The sequence below is a fragment of the Podarcis pityusensis genome (assembly GCF_964106645.2).
Source record: "Podarcis pityusensis genome assembly, chromosome: 12".
Taxonomy (NCBI): domain Eukaryota; kingdom Metazoa; phylum Chordata; class Lepidosauria; order Squamata; family Lacertidae; genus Podarcis; species Podarcis pityusensis.
The window spans coordinates 39,085,799-39,105,948 of record NC_138037.1 but is presented as its reverse complement, the minus strand read 5'-3'; the positions used below and the strand labels follow the sequence as shown (position 1 = coordinate 39,105,948).

At 40.8% G+C, this 20,150-nt stretch overlaps 1 protein-coding gene and 1 long non-coding RNA gene across 9 annotated transcripts in view; one reads left to right on the top strand and one right to left on the bottom strand.

Annotated features, from left to right (window-relative positions):
* Positions 1-20,150, top strand: part of TBC1D5 (TBC1 domain family member 5) — a 219,661-nt gene that overhangs the window by 109,094 nt on the left and 90,417 nt on the right. For 6 of the 8 annotated variants that reach the window (XM_080974678.1, XM_080974680.1, XM_080974675.1 and 3 more), the window contains 4 exons: positions 8,108-8,196; positions 9,375-9,428; positions 9,521-9,590; positions 10,632-10,804. In XM_080974678.1, the coding sequence (XP_080830804.1) occupies positions 8,108-8,196; positions 9,375-9,428; positions 9,521-9,590; positions 10,632-10,804 (386 nt within the window). The remainder of the gene's footprint in view (positions 1-8,107; positions 8,197-9,374; positions 9,429-9,520; positions 9,591-10,631; positions 10,805-20,150) is intronic. The other 2 variants (XM_080974681.1, XM_080974679.1) reach the window with 1 other exon arrangement.
* Positions 3,223-20,150, bottom strand: part of LOC308459612 — an 87,592-nt gene continuing 70,664 nt past the window's right edge. Inside the window, exon 3 of the long non-coding RNA XR_013978221.1 lies at positions 3,223-3,356. This is a non-coding gene — a long non-coding RNA (uncharacterized lncRNA). The remainder of the gene's footprint in view (positions 3,357-20,150) is intronic.

The following is a 20,150-nucleotide window of genomic DNA, read 5'->3' as shown; positions in this document are numbered from 1 at the left end:
AGAGTCTGCAGCACAAATCCTGTAAAGCTGAGCATTTCCCAGCACTGTCTTCTGAAATAGGCCCTCTTTGTAGGAACAAAATCACTAAAATATAGGGTCCACAGTCCTCAATGTTAATGGTATTTTCCAAGATTGCTTTAAAATGGAGTTAGACAGATTCACGAAGGAGAAAGCTATTGGCGGCTATTGATTGGATGCAGTAATGCTTCTGAGTACCAGTTTCTGATGGGACGCAGGTGGCGCTGTGGGTTAAACCACAGAGCCTAGGACTTGCCGATCAGAAGGCTGGCGGTTCGAATCCCCGCGACGGGGTGAGCTCCCGTTGCTTGGTCCCTGCTCCTGCCAACCTAGCAGTTCGAAAGCACATCAAAGTGCAAGTAGATAAATAGGTACCGCTCCGGTGGGAAGGTAAATGGTGTTACTGTGCGCTGCTCTGGTTCGCCAGAAGTGGCTTAGTCATGCTGGCCACATGACCCAGAAGCTGTACGCCGGCTCCCTCAGCCAATAAAGCGAGATGAGCGCCACAACCCCAGAGTCGGTCACGACTGGACCTAATGGTCAGGGGTCCCTTTACCTTTACCTTTTACCAGTTTCTGGCAGCCACAGGAAGAGAGAGTGCTCTTGTGCTCAGGTCCTGCTTTCAGGTTTCCCATAGGCATCTGTTCGTCCCCTGTGAGAACAGACTTCTGAACTAGATGGTCCATCAAATTCTTCTTATGTTCTTACATTTTTGTGATGCTATATATAGCTCTCCCCCTGCTCATCTTGTCCTCACAACTACCCTATGGGTTAGGTTGGGGTGAGAGATGGTGATTGGCCCAGGTCACCCAATGAGCGTCATGACTGAGGTGAGATTTTTTAACCCTGGTCTCCCAGGTCCTAGTCCAGCTCTGTAGCTGCTATATCACGTTGGGTATCCCACACAATAACCTCCCATGCAGATTGTTAGTGGGATTAAGAAATAAACCCAGCCTGGTTTCGCTCTGCTATCCAACCATATAAAACATTGGCTGAGTATATGAAAAAATGGTGTACTTGGAACATTATAACTTGGTGAAGCATGAGGAAAATATTAGGTAAAATATTGTCTATGTAAATATTATCTGAAGCGGACTTATTTGATCCAACCCATTAGTCACATGAATAATTGAAAATTGCCTTGAGGAGCTGTGATGTGGGGCATTCCTTAAAGAGATGAACCCAACTTGCTTGTTTTCAGGGAATATAACAAATTTCTACTGAAAGAGAGAGTAGCACAAGAACCACACTCTGAGTAAATTAATAGGCAAATAATATTTCCTTCTTTGGTACAGCTTAACTGTCTTCTTCTTGTGCTGAAAAATCTTATAGATCCTTTACAAAAAAATAATACCTTACTGCATAAGGCTTGAGTATTTAGTCAAATCAGTTTTTTAAAAAAAACTTTGAGTTTCCTCACAAGCTGTTAAAGCTATTATTTTGTTCTAGGTGACACCCCGTTTAACATAGACCATATTGTTAATAGTTATGGGATTTTATTGAATTAATGAGACTGTTATCATGTTGTAGAATGTCTTGCTGAGTTAATTGAAACTGCAGAGATTATATAAATGGTATTAATGAACTTTGACTGCCTTGTGCCTCTGCTTTAATAAAGACTGCTTGGTGGGCTAAATGAACATCGGCAGATAAAAGAACAGGTTCAATTTCGTGAGCCTACAGGCTGTTAACAAAGTAAACTTTTTCACCTCTGTTTTTGAAGAGTGTCATTTCCACATTGCAGTGATTTTAGAAGATGGCTGATCTAGGGCTAAAGAGACTGGATAAAACACTAAATATATCTGCGCTGAATACTTGTACTGAATAAATTAATAACTGCACTTAAAAACTAACAGATTTTAACTACAACAGTAAAGAGTGGTGCTCTAAAAATTTGAAGGTTTTTTTTTAACTTTTATTAATTTCAGTGCCACTTCCTGCTTTGACTTCATTGGCCTTGATTATTCTACTGGATAGGTTGACTGTCTTATTTCAATCTAATAATATCAGAGAGCCATAGAATTGTAGAATTGGAAGGTACCCTGAGGATCATCTAGTCCAACCCCCTGCAATGCAGGAATCTTTTGCCCAGCGTGGGGCTTGTGAACCCATGACCCTGAATAAAGAGCTGCATGCTCTAGCGACTCAGCTATCCCAGCAGTGAGCTATATATAAATTAATTATTACTTAATTGATTATTAATTAATGTATAACTCACAGCTGGGATAGCTCATTAAGCTATACCTTAATGCCACTGCTTCAAATAATTCCCTATATTCAAGATGTATGGCACTGATGGCACCAGGCCTGTGGAATGCTTCTTTATGCTCCATTTGCAAACCTATGCACTCCAACCTTGTGCCTGAATCCTGCAAAAAGTCAATCGGAGCAGCATTTTTGCCTCGTATTCAGCATTTTGGCACCGTTACCAGTGATTCCCAATGTCAGTTCATACAAGGCAGTCTCTAGACCCGAGTCTCCTGTTCTAATCACTATTTTTAATGGGATTGTTTTATTGTGTATTCTAATAAAATCTGATCGGTGTTTATACAGGTTAAAAGCCTAATTTGTCAGTAAACAGTATATTAATTAATAATTGTAATAGTAGTTAGAACTGGGCCACAGTCTTACTACTGTGGGCCACAAACATCTGTCAGGAAAAGGAGGCAGTTCATCAGCAGCAAATTCCAGCATTTCCACTGGTGGATATCCAAACATGCTTCAGCAGTTTGTTCTGATTGGTCAGTGATGTGTAAGAAGAGCAGGCTTCCCTTCCAATGGGAGGCCTTCTGCTGCACAACTCTGACTAATCAGAATGAAGAGACAGTAGGGCAAGAGGATGCTGGGGCTTGCTTGCTGATAAACTGTCTTCTGCCTTTTGGAGCAAAGCAGACCTGGGATCCTGCAGCAACTACCTTGTGGACAGGAAAGCAAGTTCACACCTTTGGGGAGTTGAAGAAAGAAAAGATCCTTCCTTGCCTGGGTGGGATGGAGAAGGGAAGGGAACCTCAGGGAATCTGTCCTGTTGTGATGGTGTGTGTGTGAGGGGAGGGAGAGAGAGACAAAAGGTGGCACCTGATACTCTACTTATTTAGTTAACCCCTTCGACTGAAGAGGGAAGCCCCTCAGACCCTGCATTTGTAATAACTAACATTTCGTTTTCAAAGTGCTCTGGAGCAGCACCAGCAACAATCAAACAAACCTTGAACTGCATCCATTTACTGCACCTTTGCATGGCTGATGGAAAGGTTTTGATGATGTAGTGGTTTTTACTGAAGCTTAGGGCACGTTGGCTGACTTGTCGGAATAAATTTTGGAGAGGGAAAGCCCTCGAGACGCTGAAAGAGAGAAAATTGTGTGTGTGTTATAGATGGTGTGGGTGGGGCCCTTGTTGTTTTTAAATAGAAAAGCTGGGGTGCAATCAGCCCTCCATGGGATTTACAATGCTTTTAATGAATGAGGATGATATCCGATGAGGAGAGGAGGTTCCGTGAAAGAGCCAGCCTGCTGTTTGTTTGGGTTGCACTATTTTTAGAAAAATTACTATTTTTAACGCTTCACACTCCCCTCTGTCTCACTGCAAATCACACAACAATTTTCTAGCAGAGACTGATGGAGAGATGCTACAACCCAGCAACAAAAAGGGTTAAATGCTGCTCTTTGCCAGAAAGCTGTTAATGCTTCCTGTAAACTTTGAAAACCACACAAGGCTAACTTAATTTCCATTCGGTCAGTATATTATTTGGCAACAAATACATTGTTGCCATTTTTTTATAGCAGACCCCTGTTGCAAAAGCGATTGGAGGGCTATTTACTTCAAATCCATCGGATTTGTGTCTTTTCTCAGAACATTTTAGGCTGCAATCCTATGCACACATTTCTGGGAGTAAGGCCCAGTGATCACACTTACTACTGAGTAAACATTCATAGAATTGCTATGCAATAACTGTTTCTAGGAGAGGCAGATTCCTTCCTTTCTTTTTACCTTCTCTGAAAAGGAGTTGAGATTTATGAACACACAAGGAAAATCAAGTTTTGAATAGAATTATATCAAAATGTTCCTAAATCAATATTTGTTGCAAATCATCTGAACCTATTGTGTTAAGTCAGGCATAGGTAAACTCCGACCCTCCAGATGTTTGGGACTACAATTCCCATCATCCCTAGCTAACAGGACCAGTGGTCAGGGATGATGGGAATTGTAGTCCCAAACATCTGGAGGGCCGGAGTTTGCCTATGCCTGTGTTAAGTTATTCGTGTTAATTGTATCCAATGTGTTCCTTAAACTTCTTAGGGTGCAGTCCTAAGCACACTTTCCTAGGGGTAAGCAATCCTGAACCCAGCGTAACTTACCTTTGAGTAAATATGGATGAGATCAGCAGGTTATGCAGTGAGGTGCTTACAGGTTGCACAGGAAGGCTGAGAGACGTTCAGATCCTTCTGTGACTCCCAACATTTAGAGATGGGCCATATTCCCCTTATGGTGAAGTTGTATTCAATATTATTGTATATTTGAACAACATAATATATTTTGACCAAAAATGTATATACTATCAGTGATACGGCAGTGCCATATTCTTCCACGGAAATTTTTCCTTTTCATACATTCATTAGTAACAATGAATGGGTGACAACTGCAAACACATTATAAGGCAAGCTTGTCAGTTTCAAATATTTTGTTTTCTTTACTGAATACAAGTAAAATAAAAATGTTAAATTAAATTAAACTCTAGGGCATCACAAAAAATTCTGATGCAGCTGAATTTCTTCTAATGCAAATCATCCTGTGTGAATTATCCTAATTTGCATAGGATTCCACCCCCCCCCAAAAAGTTCTGATTCAAAATATTCTGGAAAACACACATCACAGCGTACTGCACATAGAAATGTCACTGTATATCAAATTGCTTTTGATTTGATTTAAAAATACATTGTGGTCATTGTATTATAAGAAATTACATGCCATATTTAAATTCATGAGATGTAGACCTAACTGGTGTATCATTGCAACATATAACTTTGAAAGCTCCTCTCTCAAAACATGTTTATTATGCCAGAAATGTTACAAAGAAGGAACTAAAATTGCAATTTTGCCACCCGCACCGTTGTCTCTTTCTCTCTTTTTGCATTTCTGCCTTCACCTTAACCCCTTAGCACAATGTGGTTGATGCCCACATTATTTTATCTATTGCCATGTTCCAGATTATCTTTTTAACGGTCAGGTTGAATGGCAAACCCATTCTGGGGGTGGCTCTGTAGTGCAGCAGATAACAAAATAGAAATTGCCTCTTCCTGAGAGCTACCCTGGTGATGTAGGTCGCTTGGCACTTGGCCCTTGTTGCTGGAGACCCACGTTTGAAAACTTTATAGCAGAATGCTAGGGTAAGGCTAAGCAAGGTATGCCGTGGCACCATAGCGGAGCATTTTCTGCACATGAACTGAGCACATATAACTGCCATAAGCCCTGTGGAGACATCCTAAAGGGGCCAGTTGGATCAGGACAACAGGTGGCAGAAGCTTGAAGAGCTAGAGTCTGATGATCCAGGGGAGGGCTCCAGTGGGTTGGATGGGCCTCATCTGGTCCCCAGGAAGTCCTGGTGTTCACTGAGGCTTGAACCACAGTCAGATCATGGAAGCACCGACCTAACAATGAGGTGGAGTGAAGCAGCTGCCTCAGACAGCTGGATCCAGAGAGGCGGCACAGCTTGCTGCCGCCCGCATACTGCCACTCGCTGCTGGTTTCCCAAGAGAAGCATCTCTCCATTGAATTCTGTGGGCAGTTCCCTGCCTGCCTAGCAAAAACCCATGGAAGGGACCAAGAAGTGGTCAGTAGCAGGAATAGCAGAGGCCACAAAGTGTCCAGGCATCAGCCATTGGGCACCCCTAGCAATGCCTGTCATGCTCCTAGCAACTCCGCCTACCCTCTTTTTCTCTCCCTGCTTCCTTTGAGCTGACTGTTGTGGCACTTCTGCCTCCTGCTCCTCCCTGCTCGCCTGGCAAATAGCATGGAGCCGCTGCCCTGCACCCCTCCTCCTTCTCTCCAGGGTAAGGTCGTCCTCTGTGCCCACCCTGGGATGCAGTGGGGCTGTACAATGATTCCTGTGAGCATGTACAGAAAGTTCTGGGCTATTCCTGCAATGCCCAGGAGTGCCTCTCAGGTTCCCTGAAAGGGAGGAGCCCATGGGAAGTCAGTTGTGTTTGCTTTGGAGCCCTTGGGGGTGCCTTCCTTTGTCCCCCCAACCCCACATTCCTTTAGAGCTGGTTTTTAAGCAGAGGTTGGATGGCCATCTGTCATGTATGATCTAGCTGAGATTCCTGCATTGCAGTTTGGTAGACCAATTCACCCTTGAGGTCCCTTCCAACTCTACAATTCTATGTGGCTAAGTAATAGTGAAAGAGGATGACTGAATAGAGCTAATCAAAACTAAGTCTTCCATTGTACCTGATAGTTGTTTGACCTGTTCAGTTGTGAACGATGCCCCACCAGCTTCTGCTGAGCCAAGCTTTTATTTTTATTAACAATGCTGGATTCTCAAAGGTATTATAGGAACTAGATGCCCAGTCATTATTGATTTCTTTTTCCTTTGGAAGCCTTATCCTAGCATATCTGTTCATAAGCAGTCTTTCCAATATGACCTCAAGATATTTTTATGACTGAGTATGCAAGTTACTGGAATGAGCAAAATTTAGAGAAGGTTTAAACTTCTCTTTTGTATTCAAAAGAGTGCATTTAATATTATGAAATAGTGACAATTTAAAACTGAAAAAATAAAAAAATATGCTCAGCCTACCCAATATACAAATTTACTCTTTCCCCTCTTTTTATTCTAAACATTTTTTCAAAAATGACAGGTTTTATATTATCTCTTTCCAACCTTTCAGAGTACCTTCTGCTTTTAATATTTACATTTAAACATACACATGGAAGGGAAATGTCAGGGAACTGCCATCGGAGCCAGGGGGAGAGGGAGGGCTCCAGAGGGATTCCGGAGAGCGTCCCGGGAGGGAGAGAAGCAGCACATCTTCTGGGGAAGGAAATCAGCGTAGCACCAATGGAGAAGGGGGGCAGATGGGGGAATCGGCGAGGTGGCTCCATGACTCTTCGCCGGGGACCTGCGGGGAGAGCACGGGTCCTCCGCTGCCCACACCCTCCCTGCGCAGAAGGCTTCCGCGCAGGGAGACTAGGCGGAGACTAGGCGTCAAAGAACTTCTGTGCTGGAAGAAGTTCAAGAAACGCCCACTGACGGATTCTGCCAGCGATTGAGACAGCCACGGGCGAGTGGCTGTCTGGACAGAAAAGGTTCACTCAGGCAACCCAGCCAGGTGGGGCGCCGGTTTATGCACGAGCAACCCCTAGAACCATTACAGGAAATTATTTCTGTCTGTAACATTAAAGAAATGACCATCAACCAAGTACCCCAATTTCTTGCCATTTCTTCTGAAGCATTTTAGATGTTCATAACCAAAGTTGCGAAACTGTGTTGGTTAACTTGTATAAAATGAATAATTTTCTTTTGAAAATTTAGCCAATCGGCCTAGCTGATCTGCTTAACGGGGTTAAGAAGGAATTGGGCCCCATCTTATGTGACATTATCCATTATCACAGTTTTAAGCTATGCAGATAAGGAATTTTCATCTTAGCTGAGTGAATTGGAATGTATTTCTCTTAGGTTTCTTCTAATCCCATTTTCTAAAAGTATATAAATAATTCTGTACTTTATAGCAGTCATTGATGTTCCAATTTTGGGAAACAATTTTTGATACCGTTCTCAGTTATGCTCTATGTGTGTCTTCATAAGATAGCTCCTAACTGCCCAATGTTTAAAAGTAAAACAATTATTCACATAGATATTGATGTAACTACTGAGTAATGAATTGTAGTCTACTGACTTTTTGTTCCATTAAAAAAAAAAATCAGATGGAGTTCCTGTCTATATAGGAGAGTAAACAATTAGTATCAGTTTCATTTACAATAAAACTATTAGATAGCCATCATTTTTATGCTAAGGTAACTTTTTCTTGCTTAATTGGTGCTGATGTAGAAATCCCAGGCATGTGAAATAAAGTCTTTATTTTTGTTTTGCTGTAGGGAATGCATGAACTCCTAGCACCAATTGTCTTTATTCTGCATTGTGACCACCAAGCTTATCTACATGCAAGTGAAGCTGCACAACCAAGGTGGGTCTCTTGCATTTCTCCATACAAAACAAATTATTAGGGTATTGATCTCAAGCCGTATGTGGATCAACAAGCACCACATGCAGTTTGCAATGTAATGTAAATAGTCAAAAGCCATGTTTCAACAATGACATGACAGCAGGTAAAAATCATATCAGTACTACCCTTTAAGGAAAGGTCTGTTAACCTGGTCCAGAGACCTTTTAGTCCTCTGTATCCCCAAGGTAGGAAATTCTGTTGCTGGAAAAAGGCTCCTTACGTAGTAAGGAGACAAGAGCCCAGCTGGATCAGGCCAAAGGCCCATCTAGTCCAGCATCCTGTTTTGTTTTGTTTACTTATTTAACAAAATTAACAAAACAAAAAAAAAATCAATATACTGCTTGATTGTAAAAAAACAACAACAACCCTATAAGCAAGTTACCCTCCCAGCAGAGAATTATTCCTGATATCAACAGCCATTTGTTCCGCAGGGTGAGAGGGGAAGATCTTCATATACAGCATAGGATATTCAAACTGCTGTTGCACGAAAGTGTTTTATCATTGGCAGGGTCCAAACAACCCTTTATGCAAGCACTTCAGCATGCACTAGGGGCTGCAGCAAGAAGTAGGATGGGACATTCGCCGGCACATGTGGTGTTCCACACATAGCGATTTGGATCCTGGCCAATGTATGCAGGAAGAAAGTGTCAAGGTTTTTCAAAGTAACCATGTTTTGCGCATATTACCGCCGCTTATTTCCTTCCAGAGCTGTAGCCAGAGAAGAAAATGGATAAGAGGTGTCGTCACTGATTAATTGCTGCTAAAATGTGATAAAAATAGATTCTATTAAAATAAATTACTGCTTTGATAATTGTGTATTTGACCAGTAACAATATTTTTTGTTTTCAACGAACAGTGATAGATTGTGGAGTGATCAATTATTCTGGATCAAGCATATTCAAATAATACATTGTGGCACCCAGTAATTTGTTATTTGGAATAATTAGATGGTTACTTCATTGTAGTGCAGACAAGGCAGCTAATTTGTTTTTGATCTTTAGAGAGAGTAAGGACTTCATTTGTCTTCAGTCGAGTTACTTTTTTAATTACAAAGGCTAGTTGTACTTACTTGCAGTTCCTCTATAACTTAGCTTAAAATCTTCCAGAAATAAACTTTTCCATGTTTTTGTTATTCTAAGCAGTGAGGAAATGAAAGCTCTTTTGAACCCTGAATATCTGGAGCATGATGCCTAGTAAGTTTCGATAATTTCATGTTTCTGTTACATTTCTATTATATTTGTATTATTATTAATCATAGTACTTATCAAAAAACTTTTGTCTTTAGTGCTATGTTCATCCATCTTATGAAAACAGCAGAACACTGGTTTTCTACCTATGAGTACGACAGTCAAAAGGTACATGCTGATAAAAATCAAGTACTTTTTGAACTTGTAGAATATGATTATTAAAGAACAGAGGTATAATAGGAAATAAGACAGGAGTTAACATTTCTAAAACATGTTGAAACAAAATCTTTGAAGTGTTTTTTCCTCAGCTATCTTGTCTGAGAGCCTCCCCAAACCTTCAGCCCCCTTAGCAAATGTAGTGTTGCTGGATCTCTTTAACTGTGGTTAAGTGATAAGAAGTGGACTGTACAATTCTGCCTATCTTCTTCTAGTCATTAGATGAATGTGTAATTGGATTTTATGGAACCTCCCAACTGTCATTGCAAAATAAGAAATTTTAGCAGTTACTTTTGTTTGTTTCCCCCGCACTTCATGGTCCTTGTTTTGGTGTATTTGGTGTATTTTGATGTCAATCTTCATAGAGTAAATTTATACACCCACCCACCAATGACATTCTGGTCTGGAATGTTTGTCTATGAGAAAAATACCCCTCAGTTGCTGGAGATAATATGTTGGTAATATCTGCATTCCAACAATTGGATATTTGTCTGGTTTACCAATCACATTAAACAATAATTAAAAATAAACTATGATTTAACAAGAATAAGTGTAGGTGCATTCTGCTAATTACACGACCAGTTTGTTCCCCTCTTCTCTCTTTGCTGTGCTGGAAGGGGGGGGGGGAACAAAGACTGGATTTATGCTATGTGTGAACTTGCACTTGTGGTTTGTTTCCCCAAAATAAAGTATGATTGGTAAGCTAAGTAAACCTTGACTTCTGTTCCTGGTTTATTTGGAGAAAAAAACATGAGCACTGGTTCGAATGCAATGCTAAGCCAGTCTCAGGTTTGTTTTCCTCCCAGCATATCAAAGACAGGAATGTCAGAGGAGCGAAATGGGCCCCATACCTTTTCTCATTAAACCATAGTTTATTTTTAACTGTGGTTTCAGGTTACATACAAACTGGACCTTTGCTAAAATGTTGTATTAGAATGTGCTCTAATAGTATATTTCATTTTACATTTCACTTTGTTGTTGTTCTTTCATTAGGAGAAAGATGCAATGATGACACCTGTTCCGTTTGCTAGACCACAAGATCTAGGCCCATCAATTGCTATAGTAGCGAAAGTAAATCAGATTCAAGATCATTTGCTAAAGAAACACGATATCGAACTCTACATGCATTTGAACAGGCTAGAGATTGCTCCCCAGATTTATGGACTGTAAGTCTTTTTTTCCATTTATTTTACTTTATGTAGTGGATGTGGAATTTAGTGGAGTTGATTTCTGAGTAATGTATAGTTATTGTGACATTAAGCTACGCTAGAAAGTGTGACAGCAGGGACCCCTTCTCATCCCAAGGCTAGACATTTTTCAGTATAGGGAGGTGCTACGAACTTATCCAACTCCAATGCTTTTATGTCCACACTTTTGCAAGAGAGGATGGGAGGAAAACCAGAACAATTTGGCCTCACTGATGTAGCCTCCTTGGTTGCACCCATGTGACCTTATTGGCCCTGCCTCCTTGACCTTCCTACTGGATCCAGGAACTTCTAGATGCCACTTCAGAAACACTACAATAAAAGCAGGAAAAGAAGCTAAATTGTTAACACTTCAGCTTTTCTGTTTCATTATAGGAACCAGTGACATTTGAACTGTGGCCAGTGACGTTCTCAATAGTATGATAGTGGTAATACATAATTAGGAGACTATAGTAGCTATAGGTGTTCAACAAGTTCTTGATATTTTCATATCTTTTTAAAATATAGTTTTGAATTAGGAAACATAGACTAGACTCTACAAAACTGGGGGAGATTTATTCATCTTAAGGAAACATTAGGCTGTCCTTCTTCTGTTGTTATTACTTAGTAAAAAACATCTTCATAGTGTGTAGGAAAGAAATTCCAGCGTCAGCCAGCTGTGTTCTTTTGAAGCATATAAATTCACCTTGCTCATTGCTTATCCTCCGGCAAAGGACTACAGATGGCTACATTAACTAATGGGTACTGTTCATATTCCAAATTTTGCAAATAAAGCACCCTAAAAAATATAAATGAACATAGATTACATCCCTTATGAATGCTTAATATCTAGTAATGTTTATCTTGTTTAGTACAAGATATTGCTCACAAATATTGCTTTCATTGCATTATTTAAACTTAAAAATATTGTATTATAAATACTGTACATTTACCAGCTTTTCTGCTTTCGGAGCATTTCATTAAGAATAAGGCACAAGAGCAAAATGTCACTCTTTTGGAAAACCAGGCTAGACAGCATTGAATAAGATGCATCAAGAACAATATTAGAACCTACCTTAATCAGACTTTACATAAACTATGTACAAGCAAGAAACAAATAATGCTTCAACGAGCACAAAAATGAATAGAGATGTACTGCAGTGGATGCAATTTATGGCAGATTAAAAATGCTAAAATATAACATGTGTAACACTGACAAACTGGCACAAGACAATTGCTTGGTTCCTCTGTAATGTCAAAGCATGTTTTCACGTTACGTGAATGAGCCTTGACCAAACTTCAGGCCCTCATATGCTGTCTCCCCTATTCACATGCTACAATGACCTCCTCCCTTTCTTGCTTATAGCAAAATATAGTTTGTCTCTATGTCTGCATTATTACACTATGGTATTTGCTTGTCTTGCAAATCATGATTGTATACCACAGTTTGATGAGTGGTTTACAATTATTGCCGTCACTTTTTGATAATGCATTAGTAATATGGAAGCATACACATAAGAGGTCAGTGCTGAAGTAGGGGAAATAGAACTGCAGAATGTAAAGGAGACATTCAGATCAATGTGGAAAGATGACATTGGCATAGATAGTGGTAATCTGTGGTCTAACTTATGCCTATGGGTTGCAAGTCACCATAAATAGCATAATATGGAAAAAATTAAGCGAAGAAATATTATCAAGTATGATTACTAAAACAATTATTTCCCAACTAGAGCCTCGTGTGCAGATTAGTGCAGAGTCCTTTGGAATCTACTGTAGACTACCACTGTAACAAAATGTCAATTGGAATCTTAACTTGTGGAATAATTTACCAGTAGTACTGTCAAAACAGTTAGACTTATATCATAGTGATATGTCAGTTCCCACTATATTGGCAGTGAGAAAAATTACCTGGGTCTTTTCTCTTTCTAATAACTGTGTGCTAGTATTTGAAAAGTGCAAAGGGTATAAAACATCAGCATACTGTAATTATTTTTGTCTCTACTGCTGTCAGACATATATATATATATATATATATATATATATATATATATACACACACACACACACACACACAATTTCCAGTACTAAGTTGAGTGGTCTCCTAAATTTTGTTAGTGTAGAGAGATACTATTATTTGATTTGGCATAAAGAAAACTATTTACTACCCAACAGGATGGAAGAGGAAAGAGATATTGTGAAACGTTTCATGCTTGTATATTCAATGGCAGCATAAGATAAAGTTGTGAATCACAGGACAGGATATGGAATTAGAACAATTCTTAAGAGTTGGGAAGGACTCAAATGCAATGATGATCCAATCTAACTCACCTCACAGAGAACACCCAAAGCCATTTATGGTTGATGATTGAAATAGGTTTTTCCCTAATATACCAAATTTACATTTATGCTTTCCCTTAGTAGATGACGTGAACAGTTGTCATCAGCCTCTTTCTGTCATTCATCAAAATGCTTGAAGAATGTAGTTCCGTCCTTAACAAATAATTCCTGAGGGTACAGCCAACATTCCTTCAGCTTGACTTAATATGGGATAAATGTTTATATTAATTTTCTAGTCTTTCACCATGCTTCTTGAACTGTAGCACCCAGATTTGAGACTGCTATTGTAAGAGGTATCTTAACCAATGGTGCCAAGAACAAAATTACTGCTTCCAGGGTCTTGGATGTGAAGTGATTAATACAGACCAAAAAAGAAATGGTCCACTTGTACTAATGCACCAAATTGTTGATTTGTATTCTGATCATACATAACCTCTGGATTTTTCTCTGCAAAATTGCATCCCGGGAAGCTGGAATTCCACATTGTTACTATTTATTTATTTGATTGATTGATTGATTGATTGATTGATTGATTCATTGTTTGCTGCAGAAAAGTCTCTGACTGACTTACAAAGATTAAGAGCCAAAAGGGGCTAGCATAAATAAAAAACAGTACCTTCCAATCAAAGTATGAACAATAAGCAAAACTGCAAAAACTTACTAAATCATGGTGCTGAAACATGTGTTTGATTATGTGTCTTTGCTGAGCATTGGTATGGGAAATTGTTGCTTATTGACCAATCTTAGGTTATTCAGGTGTGTGGGTGTGTGTGGGTGTTTTTTTAATGTATTGCTTATATGCCCAAATGGCTGTAGTCCTTCATGGTTTTTATAATATCAGGGTGCGACAGACATTCTCCAATCTGCACACTTTATCTGAATGAAGCCTCTCCTCTTTCCTTCCTTCCTTAATATATACTAGTGAGTTTCTGTGGCATTTGCCACTCAAGTTTAGATTTGACCAAATGTCTTTGTTGTCCCAAGTACTGTCACAAAAACACAGGACTCCTAACATTGAGAAGGTTTTTGCTATCCCTTCCCTATCAAATCACCAAAAATAGTTAACAAATGTAGTAGGTCAAATACAAAAGTGAAATGAAGCCATCCATTCATTATGCTACGGGCTTATAAATCTCAATGAATCACTTGTGTAGCCTCTATCCATTTAGGCTGGATTTAAATTAGCAATGTTGACAGATGTGCGTCTCCTTATAAACTCCATATGGCTTGAAGACTGCTTTTGTTGCTATTACAATATAGTATGATAAAAAAAAAGTATGTTGAAAACAATAGTGCTATGCAAAGGGCATGTTATGGGAGAGAACAGCTGTTTGTTTGTTGGTTTGTTGGTTTGCCTTCCTTCAACCAAGCCCACTTATCGTAGGTAAATTCCTGATCAGAAGGTCAGCAGTTTGAATCCCCGCAACAGGGTGAGCACCTGTTGCTCTGGCTGGTGATAAGGGATTCCCTACTGAGGGGAACAGAAGCAGTGATCTGTGGGCCTGACAAGATGTCTCGGGAAGTGTGCTGTCTCCCTGGGGCTAAGATCCAAGATGTAACTGAACGACTGCAAGGAATCATAGAACCCACTGACAAATACCCCTTCCTCTTGGTTCATGTGGGAACCAATGACACTGCAAGCAATAGCCTCCAGAAGATCAAAAGAGACTACGAGGCTCTGGGCAGGAAATTGAAGCAATTAAATGCACAAATTGTCATCTCATCTGTCCTCCCAGTTGAACGACGTGGCCCAGGGAGAGAGGGAAAAATAGTGGAAGTGAACAGCTGGCTTCGCAAATGGTGTGAACAGGAACGGTTTGGATTCTTAGATCACGGACTGCAGTTTCTTGAAGATGGACTTCTGGCAAGCGATGGACTGCACCTCACAACAGTTGGGAGGAATGTTTTTGCCAAAAATCTCAGAAACCTCATCAGGAGGGCTTTAAACTGACTAATGTGGGGGAGGGAGACAGTGCTCCTGAAGGTAGGAGTCTATCAATTGATGAAGATGATCATCCAAATGTCATAGACCAAATGGAGCAAACAGCATGCAGACCTAGTGGTGGGAGGAAAAAAATCCTTAAATAAGAGACACGGGGGAATGATTAATGGACTTCAATGTCTGTACACTAACGCGCAAAGCATGGGAAATAAACAAGATGAGCTTGAGCTCTTGGTACAGCAAACTAAATATGACATAATAGGCATCACTGAAACCTGGTAGGATAAGTCCCACGATTGGAATGTAATAATGGAGGGATACAATCTATTTCAGAGAAACAGACCAGACAAGAGAGGAGGAGGAGTGGCGTTATATGTCAGGGATGTGTATACCTGTGAAGAGATCCAAGATTTAGAACCTCAAAGCCAAAGTGAGAGCATTTGGGTCAAAATTAAGGGAGAGAAGAATAACAGTGACTTCATTGTGGGAGTTTACTATAGATCCCCAAGCCAAACGGAGGACATAGATGATGCCTTCCTGGAACAGATGGCCAAGCATGCAAAAGGAAGGGAGATAGTAGTAATGGGGGACTTCAATTACCCGGATATTTGTTGGATGTCAAACTCAGCCAAGAGCATAAGGTCAAACAGATTCCTCACTGGCCTTGCAGACAACTTCATTGTCCAGAAAGTGGGAGAAGCAACAAGAGGAACAGCCATTTTAGATCTGGTCCTAACCAATGTTGATGACCTGGTTAGTGGGGTAGAAGTGGAAGGATCATTAGGCGCGAGTGATCATGCTCTTCTGAAGTTTACTATACAGCGGAAAGGAGCAGCCAAGCATACTAGGACTCAATTTCTTGACTTTAAGAAAGCCGACTTCATAAAACTTAGGGAAGTGCTGGGTGAGATCCCATGGACAGTAATACTAAAAGGAAAGGGAGTTCATGATAGCTGGGAGTTTGTTAAGAGGGAGATAGTAAAAGCACAACTTCAGGCAATACCAATGAGACGGAAACATGGAAGATGCCTAAAGAAGCCAGGGTGGCTATCTAAAGAACTTTTAACTGAGTTAAGATTAAAAAAGGATGTGTACAAAAAATGGAAAAGGGGGGAACCACCAAAGAGGAATTCAAACAAATAGCCAGCACGTGTAGACACAAAGTCAGAAAAGCTAAAGCACAGAATGAACTCAGGCTTTCTAGAGAGGTTAAAAGCAACAAAAAAAGCTTTTATGGGTATGTTCATAGCAAAAGGAAGAACAAAGAAACAGTGGGGTCACTCAGAGGAGAAGATGGTGAAATGCAAACGGGGGACACAGAAAGGGCTGAACTCCTCAATGCCTTCTTTACCTCAGTCTTCTCCGATAAAGAAAACAATGCCCGACCTGAAGAATTTGGAGCAAATGATTCAGCAGAGGAAACACAGCCCAGAATAACTAAGGAGATAGTACAAGAATACTTGGCTAGTTTAGATGTATTCAAGTCTCCAGGGCCAGATGAACTGCATCCAAGAGTATTAAAAGAACTGGCAGATGTGATCTCAGAACCACTGGCAGTCATCTTTGAGAATTCCTGGAGAACAGGCGAAGTCCCGGCAGACTGGAGGAGGGCAAATGTCATCCCTATTTTCAAAAAGGGGAAAAGAGAGGACCCAAATAATTACCGCCCAGTCAGTCTGACATCAATACCAGGGAAGATTCTGGAGCAGATCATTAAGCAAACAGTCTGTGAGCACCTAGAAAGGAATGCTGTGATCACCAATAGTCAGCATGGATTTCTGAAAAATAAGTCATGTCAGACTAACCTGATCTCGTTTTTTGACAGAATTACAAGCCTGGTAGATGAAGGGAACGCAGTGGATGTAGCCTACCTTGATTTCAGCAAGGCATTTGACATGATATTCTTGTAAAGAAGCTGGTAAAATGTGGTCTTGACTATGCTACCACTCAGTGGATTTGTAACTGGCTGACTGACCGAACCCAAAGGGTGCTCATCAATGGTTCCTCTTCATCCTGGAGAAGAGTGACTAGTGGGGTGCCACAGGGTTCTGTCTTGGGCCCGGTCTTATTCAACATCTTTATCAACGACTTGGATGATGGACTCAAGGGCATCCTGATCAAATTTGCAGATGATACCAAACTGGGAGGGGTGGCTAACACCCCAGAGGACAGGATCACACTTCAAAACGACCTTGACAGATTAGAGAACTGGGCCAAAACAAACAAGATGAATTTTAACAGGGAGAAATGTAAAGTATTGCACTTGGGCAAAAAAAATGAGAGGCACAAATACAAGATGGGGGACACCTGGCTTGAGAGCAGTACATGTGAAAAGGATCTAGGAGTCTTGGTTGACCACAAACTTGACATGAGCCAACAGTGTGACGCGGCAGCTAAAAAAGCCAATGCAATTCTGGGCCTCATCAATAGGAGTATAGCATCTAGATCAAGGGAAGTAATAGTGCCACTGTATTCTGCTCTGGTCAGGCCTCACCTGGAGTACTGTGTCCAGTTCTGGGCACCACAGTTCAAGAAGGACACTGACAAACTGGAACGTGTCCAGAGGAGGGCAACCAAAATGGTCAAAGGCCTGGAAACGATGCCTTATGAGGAACGGCTAAGGGAGCTGGGCATATTTAGCCTGGAGAAGAGGAGGTTAAGGGGTGATATGATAGCCATGTTCAAATATATAAAAGGATGTCACATAGAGGAGGGAGAAAGGTTGTTTTCTGCTGCTCCAGAGAAGCGGACACGGAGCAATGGATCCAAACTACAAGAAAGAAGATTCCACCTAAACATTAGGAAGAACTTCCTGATAGTAAGAGCTGTTTGACAGTGGAATTTGCTGCCAAGGAGTGTGGTGGAGTCTCCTTCTTTGGAGGTCTTTAAGCAGAGGCTTGACAACCATATGTCAGGAGTGCTCTGATGGTGTTTCCTGCTTGGCAGGGGGTTGGACTCGATGGCCCTTGTGGTCTCTTCCAACTCTATGATTCTATGATTCTATGGCTCAGCTCCTACCAGCCTAGCAGATCGAAAGCACACCAGTGTAAGTAGATAAATAGGTACTGCTGCAGCGGGAAGATAAACAGTGTTTCTGTGCACTCTGGCACTTGTCACGGTCCTCCGTGCACCAGAAGCGGTTTAGTCATGTTGGCCACATGACCCGGAAAGCTGTCTGTGGACAAATGTCAGCTCCCTCAGCCTGAAAGCAAGATGAGCACCACAACCCCATAGTCGCCTTTGACTGGACTTAACCGTCCAGGGGTCCTTTACCTATTACCTTTACCTTTAAAGAAAGGCATATACACATGAATGGGACACTGGGCCGTGGAGATCAGTGGCATCAGCCCTTTCACTTCTACATCGTTTACTTTGGCTGGCACCTCTATGGGAGTTCTGCTGATTATCATCAAGATAAGCGTAGGCATCCTTGCAGAACTACCAAGTGAGCAAAGGACCATGATCAACAGTGAGGGAATGCAAAAGAGAGTGAGATGGGATGGTTGGAAACATAGGTTAGCACAGTATCAGAGCCTCCTGCACCATGCCAATGTTTGTGTATGCAAAGTCAAATTGCGAGGAAGAGTTTGGCTGTAGCCACCCACTTTACTTGAAAGAGCTAGTTGGGCCTTGCGCTTGGCATAAGTGCAGCGATTCATCCTTTTTAAAAAACAATTATATCCCATTTTCCTGCTTCGGAAGCATTCATAGCAGCCAACAGAAATAAATACCAAAATGCGCCTAAAAACCAATGAAATGTAATAAAAACAATTTTAAAAACAGATGAAGATAAAGCCAGTAGAACAAGCAAAGGGCATAATAGCTGTTGTGTCTGCAAACAAACGAAAAATATTTAGACAGTGCCAGAAGGGTAAGGAGAGAGGAGACAGGTGGACATCTCTGTGAAGAGGGTACAAAAGCCTGGACACAATGGCTGAAAACATCATTTCCCACAACCCCATGTGCATACTTTAAGATGCTGAGGGTTTGCAGAGCAGAGCCTCAGTCAAAGGCCTCAATTTATCAAAAGATGCACATATAGATCAGGTACCCAAACTACCATATCTGCAATATTTGTAAAACCATCTTTTTACATGCCATTTTGCTCCTTTGTGTTTATAAAACGATCTGCTTATAAAAATGCATAGATGTCTTACTTCCAGATGAAATAAAAGTCAATGAAAGGATTAGATCCTATAAAATGCTGACAGATTGAATATTCAGTGTAATTGTACAGTTATATGAGCTAACAATGATTAATGCCCTAGATTAAATGGTATTTAAATGTTAATTTCTCTGACCCTTAAATCTAATAAGTTATAGTGCAAAGTAATTATTGCGAGTCACTTTGTGTCTTGTACTGTTGCTAGCACTTGTAGTACAAACACGAGGGCAGGTGTGGTACACAGCTACAGGAGAAGTTTGAAGGGAGCTGTTAAGTGAACCAGTCTGTGCTGTTTTTCCCCGTGCTATTGTATGTTTTGAATGATTATTATTATTTACTTCAAAAAGTGAAGGCAGTGTTTTGAAACCAAAGTGTTGCACTGTGTCTGTGCTGCAGAATAGACACATGGGAAGTATAAAGTAAGCTCCTCAGTGGATCACTAAACTGGCGCTGCACGTGTGCTCGGTCTCACACAAACAGAACGCACATAAATGGGGAGTTGCCTGTACAGTGGTACCTCAGGTTAAGTACTTAATTCGTTCCGGAGGTCCGTTCTTAACCTGAAACTGTTCTTAACCCGAAGCACCACTTTAGCTAATGGGGCCTCCTGCTGCCACTGTGCCGCCAGAGAATAATTTCTTTTCTCATCCTGAAGCAAAGTTCTTAACCTGAGGTATTATTTCTGGGTTAGCGGAGTCTGTAACCTGAAGCGTATGTAACCTGAAGTGTATGTAACCCGAGGTACCACTGTACTCTGTTTCCAGCAGTGTCTAGACTCTAGTCAGTCATTCTAGGAAGCTTGCAAATCCTGACCCCAGCAACTGGCATTCAAAGATACACTGTCTCTCAATATGGAGGTTTCGGTTAGCTGTCGTAACTAATTG